Consider the following 9304-nt stretch of genomic DNA (forward strand, 5'->3'; position numbering starts at 1 on the left):
CCTTTTCTCCCCAAGTTGGTTTCTGTCAGAGTGTTATCATAGCAACATAAATCTAAGACAGCTCCTAAAAATCAACTTCTAGGACTGGAGAAATGGCTCAGCAGTTAAAAAGCACTGGCTGCTCTTGCAGAGGAACTGGGTTCAATTCCCAGCACCCACATGGTGGCTAACAACCATCTATAACTAAACTTCCGGGAGATCCAATGCCTTCTTCTGATCTCCACGGGCACTGCATGACACATGCAGGCAATATACTCACACACATAAAATAAAACAATAAAAATGAAAATAAAATAAATCAACATTTCTAGAATGTTCTACCTATATGGGAGTTCACATAGGGAAATTAGAGGGGTTGGTGCTGTCTTTAATCAGAATCTAAGAGAATTTTTTAAAATCATTACTTTTTATTATCATTATTATTATTATTATTATTATTATTACTGAAGTACAGTGATTAAGCCTAGAGCCTTATGCATGCTAGGCAAGTGCTCTACTATTGAGCTACATCCTTAGCCCTTGTTTTTTGTTTGTTTGTTTTGTTTTGTTTTTGTCTTTTGGAGACATGGTCTCCCTGTAGTAGCCCCAGCTGGTCTGAAACTCACTATGTAGGCCAGGTTGGCCTCTGTCTCACAGAGATCCTCCAACCTCTGCTTTCCAAGTGCTAGGATTAAAGGTGTGCACCATCATGCCTTTAACATGTTTTGTTGTTGTTTGTTGTTGTTGTTGTTGTTGTTATTGCTCAAGCCTTGAACTTGCTCCATATCCCAGGAAATTTCCGTTTCTACCACCCTAGTGCTGGAATTAAAGGTGCATGCTCCAAACATGATTTTTAAAATTAGTTTTAAATTAAAATATAATTTATATATCATAAAATCCACCTTTTATAGACGTTCATTTGGTTTTAGTATAATTTACAATGTTACTCATCATTAGCATTCTCATTCCAGAATAAATTTATCTCACTTCCTCACCCCTGCCAACCACTAATCTACTTTCTATAGCTATGCATTTATATAATCTGGGCATTTTATATAAATATGATTGCAGACTGTGTGGCCTTTTGTACCTGCTTACTGTCACTTAGTATAATATTTTCAAGATTCATCTATGTTGGTCTATATGTCAGTAATTCATTGTGTTTTATGGTTGAGCAATATTCCATCATATGAATACAGTACACTTTTGTTTATTCATTTAGCAGTCAACAGACACTTCAGTTGGTGTCTTTAGCTATTATGAAAGATGCTACAATAAATATCTATGTACAGGTTTTGTGTGGACATTTTTTACCTAGAAGTAGGATTTCCAGAACAGAGAGTAACTGTAGTCAACTATTTTTTTTTTGCTCTGTTTTCTTAATTAGTTGAAAATGTGGCATATTTGCTTATGGCATTTTATTTCCTGTATTTGAGGAGCTGGTTGATTTTCTAGCCTAACCTTCTGAAACTTTTGTTATTCCTTTGATAAAATCATCTAGTTACTTTCAAAAGACAGCCCATAAACATTTAGTTAGTTGTTTTCAATAAATATCTTCTCACACACCAGATAGTTGATAGATAAGATCAAGAAGTGAGAGAATTCAAGATAAATCATGACACTCCTATTGCAGACTGTCACTTATGTATCTATACTAGATCTAATCCCTAAGACTTGGAACTAGATTTTGCTGTTTTATGTGTATTTCTTAAAGATCCTGGCATTGAAAGTATATTTACTGAATCAAGCTCATAAGACACGGTATCTGTCTTGAGGTGATCTTCATTCCAAAGAGATTGAAAATAACATAATAGTCCTGTTGCTAGGGTCCAGACAGTGGGACACCTTTCAGTAAGAGGGACAACTGTCAGCTAGGGACCAAGTAGGAAAGTTGATTCCACATTCTGGGTAAGATAACTGGCTACCCAGGTTTGGATCAGAGAGTAGATGAGCTAAAGAGTGAAGCCATCAAGGGCCAGGAGACTTTCTCCCAATCAGGAGGGTCAACCAGCATGAAAGAAACAATAGAGGTGGAACTAGAATCTTTCAGTGACCCACAGACATCGTCAGGTGAGGGAGTAGCAAAAATCTTTCAAAGCCACGTCAGTGGGCCCTATGGGGAAGAACACTGGCATAGCCTTGAGGATCATTTAATGAACCATAGGTGCCTATCAAAAACTAATTTGGAGATATTATTATTCCAGATATGTATTTTATCATGTTAGTTAGTAGACAGCCTCAAATGAAGATGGGAAAAAGAACTAAAAAGAGGGAGGAGATATAGGGAAAATTTGCAATCTAGGGAATCTAACATGCTTTCATATAAGCAGATTTGCTGGCAACTAGTAAAAGAGATTTCTGATCATTGTATTCACTAATTAGACTGACTGACAAAGAAATCTCTTGTAGCATCTGTGGATGCTTAAGAAGACCCAAAGCAAGGCCTTTGCTTTGTTTCCTGGACTGTGGCCTAGGGGGGTAATGGGGTGGAAGATTTCCCCTTTTACTTCACTTTACCTGCCGTGGGAACAGGGATACAGCATTGTCTCACTTATGAACCTTCCCAGGATGTTTTTGACATAAATATGAATGTGATTGTCAGCTGACCCCAGAGTCATGGATTTAGCTGGAGAGCCCTGACTCTGTTGCTTAGGAACAGCATCTAGAAGTACAAGCCTTCATTTTCCCACCTACTCTAGACCCCAGAGAATTCCCAGTATTGGTTCAGTCACCCTGTAAGAGCTTCCTTTATGCCATGTGTGATGCCATGTCTGGTACAGGTGCCACCAGCTCCCATTCTCTGAGCTCACACTGGACATACTTAAAGAGTCAGTGGCCCGCTGGTTGGTGTTTTCCTTCATTTGAAAAGTCTATCTCACATATGTTTTATACTATGCACTCTCTTAGGTACTAAATTATACTCCCTCCTACCATTTAGTGTGGAACTGTGTGCAGAAGATAAAGACAGTCCCCAATATGTTCTTGTTTGGAATTTTGCTTGTTAGAGGAGCAATAATATAAGAAAGAACCAAGACCAGCTCCCAATACTAATGCCGCCCCTCACTTTAAATAATATATTAACTAATTGAGATCTTGTTAAAATACAGCTTCTGGTTCAATAGGCCCTGAGTGGACACAGGACTCCACAGTTCTCTTTTCTTTCTTTTCTTTTTCCCTTTGTATAGTACTACAGATTGAATCCAGGGCCTCTCTCATGCTAGACATGCCCAACCACTGAACCACATCCTCAGATCTTTTTGAGTTTTAAGGCAAGGTCTCATTAAATTTTTCAGGCTAGCCTTAATATGACATGTCCAGAAGAAGGAACTATATGTAAATAGAAAGTGAGTTAATGATTGGTCGCCTAGGGCTGGGGGTATAGAATATGAAAACAGAGCAGAAAGAGGAGTGACTGCTGGTAGTGGGCACAGGGAATTTCTTTTGGGAAGGATAAAAAATGTTTTAGCCAGGTGTGGTGGCGCACGCCTGTAGTCCCAGTACTTGGGAGGCACAGGCAGGCAGATCTCTGCGAGTTCAAGGCAGTGTGGTCCACATAGTGGGTTCCAGGACAGCTGGGGCTACAGGAAGACCCTGTTTCAAAAAAAGACAAAAAAAAAAGGTTTTCATATTATATAGCAGCATTGGGTACTAGATATCGGGTGATTGGGTGGTGCTGAAAACAGTACAAAATACAATTTCACTATTAACTTCCTGAATTATACTAAAAACCAACAAATGTGAGCTCTAAAAGAGTGAAGTTTTGATCATGTAGATAATATCTCAGTGTAGTTATCTTAAATTTTATTGAGATGAAAGCTCTAAGTGCTTGTGACACTAACAGCTTCTCAGGTAGTGGTAATGTACCTCTATGAGCTGAAAACACTTTGTTCTAATCCAGTGATTCCCCAAGTAGCGTCCCTGAGCCAACCATTCTCACACTCTGTGGAATTTTTTGGAAATACAAACTCAGGGAGAATCTAGACTCTACCCTGACTTATGGAATTGTAAACGTTTGTTTTACAAGCCTCCTAGGTGATTCTGATTCCCATTACAGATTCAAAGCCTGTAAAAGTGATTCTAAAAGTGATTTTTTTTAAAGATTTCACTGTGTGACCTAGACTGACTTCATACTTGTTATCCTCTTTTTTCTACCTCCCAAGTGCTGGTACTATTATATTGACAAGTGTGCACTACCATGCCTGGCTTTAAGCATGAAATTTTAAATTATGAGATAAGACAAATCAATTTGTAACCCTTTCTTTGGCTTCTTCTATCATATGTCTGCAGTTAATTTACTTAATCCCTCAGTGCTTTGATTGCCCTATGCACAAAATGTCTGCTGTTTCCTTCTAAGAGAGAGTTGTATTAGTATATTAAATATCGTCTGGAGCTGGGTGTAGTGATGCATAACCTTAATCCCAGTACTGGGAAAAAAAAAAGGCAGGTGGACCTCCATGAGTTTGAGGCCAGCCTGGTCTACAAAGTGAAAATGTATTTTGTATTCTTTGCAGCACCCAATATCTAATACCCAATGTGACCTACATCTCCAGCAGTTGGAGTAGACGGTACCACAGTAGAAAGTAAGGTTGAGGTGAGGGAGGTGTGCTGTCACAGAGACCATGTGAACTTCCCTGTTAAGATGAGACATTTGAGTACAGTGATGCTTCAAGGTCAGGATTTTGATGGGGAACTAGAGGTAGAAGCAGGCAAAGGCAGGTAGGAAAGAAGACAGAAGAGCAGAGGAAAGCAAGTTGCATTTGGTAAGAAGGCTTTCCCCCACCCTCTGCCCTGAGCTGGCTATTGATGAAATCCTTGAATATGCCAGTTAGAGTTGGAGCTCTTTATATATTTTCAGAATGTTTAACAGCTGTAAAATGATAAGGACGTTTTCCCATTTGCCAAAGTCAGTTCATTTTTAGGGAATGGTGACAGATTTTCTCAGTTTCAAGATCCCTAGCATCTGCATTAATCTCCAGCCAACTCAGGTGATAAACTCTCAGTAGGCTAAAGCACTTGATGAGGCTGGCTTCCAGATCCTTGGACACAGATACCTGCTTGGGCTGAGTAACTGATTTGTACTATGATAAACATAACTAAAGTCTGGGTCCTATACTTATAGTTCAGAGTGTTAGACCAGAGCAAAGAAAGACCAGGTCATCAGCAGAAGTCTAATCTTTCTGGCTAACACAGTATTTGGCCATTAAAAGGGAATAAATGGAGTAAGGACCGTCATCCACAATGGCTAACCACTTCGTCACAGGTCTACTATGTGACGCTCTGCGGTCAGCATTCTGCATTCCTTCCTCCCTGTATAGCAAGGCTTCCACTCCATACTGCTGGCAGTACTGTCAAAGATATATTAATCACTTTAAGTTTTCTCTTTCTTTTGCCAAAAGTCCTGCTGGGGCAATAAAAAGACTACTACCTAGAGCTTTCTATTCTACTTTGTGATTTTGTAAGTACCAGTGTTTCTCCTTGAATAGGTGTGGTTTGTAATCACTTAAATTGATTAGTGTACAAAGACAGCAATCATATTCTCTACTAATGTATAATAAAGGTCACTTCTTCAGCTGTGTAGACATGACCATGTCCAGTATTGGAAGGTTTCACTGTAGCTACTTTCTGGGGTCTGAGAAACCAGCTCTGATTTGTGTATGAGCTCAACTGAACAATATTGTATTACCTGTAGACCCTGGGCTGATCATCATTTGAGCACAGATATTACAGCATTCCAGTGGGACTGGTCATCAGCAGAGAAAAATAGTCTATCTTGCTTCTCTGGCTTTGGGGCAACATTAGTATATCTTTTTACATGATTCACAGTGCATGACTACACTACTTGAAGGGCATTTCCATGTTGAAAGAATGTGCTTAATTCAAAACTCCTGCCCATCTAGATGAGGTTGAGAGAATGAAAAGAATAAATGGCAAAGGGGCTCCTGAAATCTCAACAGCAGTGACCCTCTCCAATTGGTTGTCAAGGTGTGATCCAAGTTGTATTGATTCTGAAATAATGTTGATGGTTTCTCCAGGGTCCATGGCTGCATGAGAAGGGCAGAGAAAACCCCATTCAGTGCCACTGGACTCTGGAGCTCCTCTCCAGTGTCTCTGTACCCTGAGTTTGTCCCATCTTATTTCAGAGCTCATGGTTGATCCCTGCTGGGAGTCTGCCATAATGAAAACAGCATTTTATTCCTAAGACCAGAGAATCTAGTTACTGGATGAATTTAGGAAGGATCTCCCTGAGCCCTGAGCAGGATCTATGGTTTCACCTTGAAAGTTGGAGCAATGGTCCCCTCCTGTGAGCTGAACTGTGGCTTCCTCCCACAAACCTGGAGTGTGGACCCCCTCCCATGAGCCAGAGTTGTGGTCTCCTCATAGGATTTTGCAACTTTACTCTCCTACCACCGTGAGCCACAGTTCCACATTCCACTGATGGTAGGCTAATGGTGGGGCAAAGTGGAGGATGGACAGTGGGTCCCAAGATAAAAATGCCACTGCTGCACCAGTGTCATTTGCTGTACTGGTCATTTATGTGGTTTTTAGGCCTTGTAACTGGGGCTGGACCATCAATTGGTGTTGTCCCTTACCAGCTCGCAAGTGCTCTCCAAAGCTATGAGAGCTAGCCTTCAGGGTAGGTCACGTCCAGGTCAGTTCCAGCTCCATTGCTCCAAATCCTGTGTCTAAAGTATATCCTGTCCTCAGCTGTCATAGTAATTTAGGGTGTGCTCTACTGTGAGACAGCCCATGTTCTTGACAAGTTTCAAAGTGTTGCATTGTTTGTTTATGAGTATGCACAGAGGTGCTGGATCTACAGTGTTTGGCTCTGCTTCTTGTTTCTTATGTGTTCTGGTCATCTATCTCTTAAAGAGTACTGAATCATAGTGACATAGAAGCCAGTGACCATGTTGTGGTGACATAGACCCACTTCCCTGGCTTGGGCAGCACACAGTGAGTTCCTTATAACACAATGAATGATCTCTCTGGCCAGAAAGCTGTTTTCTGTTGCAATATTTACACAGACGTAACTGACAAAGTGTCTCCAGATTAATTAAATTCATCATGCCGTACTAGAAATTTATGTCGTTGTATCTCTTGAATATAAAACAAGAAGAGGTTTCTTGTATTCATCAATATTGCATAGAACTGTTTGTAGGCCATGACCAAGGATTATAAAACCAAATATGTAATTTACGGTGAATGCTCACAAAGAATGAAAGGAGATAGCATTGAACAATATCAGTGACCACATCAAATTTCAATGCATATGAAGTTTCTGTTCTTTTGGAAACCCCTTCAGATCATGCATGCACATGCTAAGTCAGCATTTAAAATGAATTGCTTTATTCCAGTCAATGTAATCAATTGCCACAGCTCTACTGCATGTTTTGCTTGAGTTTTTCAGTGTCACTACTTCTGCTGTGATTTTCCTTAAAGGTATGCAAAGTCCAGTCAGATCAAGACTGTGTCAAGCAGCAAGATATTTTTTAAAGGAAGTAGATTTCGATATAGGTGGGTAATAGATCCATTACTTTGATGAGGTTGGGGCGGGGCATCCATTTACATTTAAATATTTTGTTTCTAATGTTGTGCTGTGACCCTGTGTTAATGTTCCATTTCCATTGCACTGAGTTACTCTCTTCACAGGGCACCCTAAACCGCCACACAACTTTTCCTAATGGAAGAAGGGGGGCTCTTAGAGCTGGCTCAGCCACATGTGCATGCCTTTCCCCATCTCCTTGGAGTATCTGCTCATATTCATTATATTTATGTATCTTATAGTGGTAAAGTGGCAAAAGAGGTGGCGGAGGCAAGCTCCAAAATCCAGAGGGAACCTCCTGAGATACATAGGTGAGTACAGGGTCTTCTCTGGTGTGGGGGACTTCTGTGATTAACAGAAATGTTTAAAAGCTAGTTAAACAAGCATGACGTTCATTCCTAAGCACCACAAAAAAAAATTTAGAGCAACTTTTCCAGTTCCCCATGTTCCCCTCTAAGGTCCCTATATGTAGTGACACATAGCATTTTAAGTCACAATATTTACTTCCCTAGAACGCTCCCTCAGATTTGTCAGGCTTATATACTGAGTGTACCTAGGTTCCTTCCCAAGCCACTTGCTATGTAAGTAAGTATTGAAACTAGAGTGCTGCATGACCAAGCAAGGCATGTGCCATCTCTTGGCTAGCCCCTGCTAACTGCTCTAACATCCTGTCACTCTTAGACCAACCCCCTCACATTTTGTTCGGCAAATACGATCGGTCCCACTGGCTCTGCTCCTTTTTGGCAATTGCACACCAGAGAGTCGTCCCTCTGACATACGGTGAATTCAGGTTTCAGCAAACACACCTGGAGGGCATCTAGGTTTTTCTGTCCCTGAGAAAAGGATGGAACAAAGACGTTCAATTATAAAAGAAGCAAGGAAACTTTATTAGGAAAAGATACAGTTCCAAGGGAGGAAGTGAGGCACAAGAAAGAAAAAGTTGAGCAGTTTAAAAGGCAACACCGCACGAAGGATTGGGACGTTGATGTCACATCAGATAGTCTTTTTGGCTCCTCTGTGTAGCACAAGCTTTCTCATAAATGCTCTACTACATGCAGATCTGTACGCACCATCATGCATCTCATATCTCATTAGACTCTTAATTCTCTACCCGAGAGTACAAATTTTAGTATTATAATGAACCATAAGTCATATCACACACTCTGGAATGAGTCTGTGCTGAAACAAACACCTGATTTAGTTGGCCTTGCAGAGGGCTGGGGCATATTCCAGCCTTTCTCTTTGCCAGTTTGCATACTGTCTTCTTTACCTCACTCTCCACCTCAATTGGGCCCATCAAGGGCCAACCCAAGGAATGAGGGAAAAGACCATCATAGGGTTCAGAGTGTACACCTTTTGTTTTGGTTTGGTTTATTTTTTTTAATAGATGAGATAATTTTTTTATTTCTTAATTTATTTTTCAGTATATTATTTATTTAATAACCACATACTTAGAAGAAACATTTCATTACAACAGCATTGACATATTCAGTAACAATTTTCTGAGCTAAGATGCATCTTTTTCAAAATTCACTGTAAATTTTTAGGTTTACAGTTGAATTGTTACAGTTATTCAATATTTTACTCAGTATAAACCCTATAAGACATAAAATCAAATCAGGTTTTAACCTTTTAAAAGATCTCCATTTCATTATTAAAATACACAGTTTCATGCAGAAAAATTCATTTTTAATGCAATTGATATTGAGATGTTTGCACTATTACCACTCTTTTAAACTAATTACCACTCTTTTAAACTATAACATATACAAGTTTTCAAGAGTA

The 9304-nt window shown here is 39.9% G+C and overlaps 1 protein-coding gene across 2 annotated transcripts in view; it reads left to right on the forward strand.

Annotated features, from left to right (window-relative positions):
* Frmd3 (FERM domain containing 3) overlaps window positions 1-9304 on the forward strand; it is a 326943-nt gene that overhangs the window by 274858 nt on the left and 42781 nt on the right. For both annotated transcript variants that reach the window (XM_008841381.2, XM_008841380.3), the window contains exons 11-12: window positions 7417-7491; window positions 7762-7830. In XM_008841381.2, the coding sequence (XP_008839603.1) occupies window positions 7417-7491; window positions 7762-7830 (144 nt within the window). The remainder of the gene's footprint in view (window positions 1-7416; window positions 7492-7761; window positions 7831-9304) is intronic.

The sequence above is a fragment of the Nannospalax galili genome, unplaced genomic scaffold (assembly GCF_000622305.1).
Source record: "Nannospalax galili isolate Female #2095 unplaced genomic scaffold, S.galili_v1.0 scaffold801, whole genome shotgun sequence".
Taxonomy (NCBI): Eukaryota; Metazoa; Chordata; class Mammalia; order Rodentia; family Spalacidae; genus Nannospalax; species Nannospalax galili.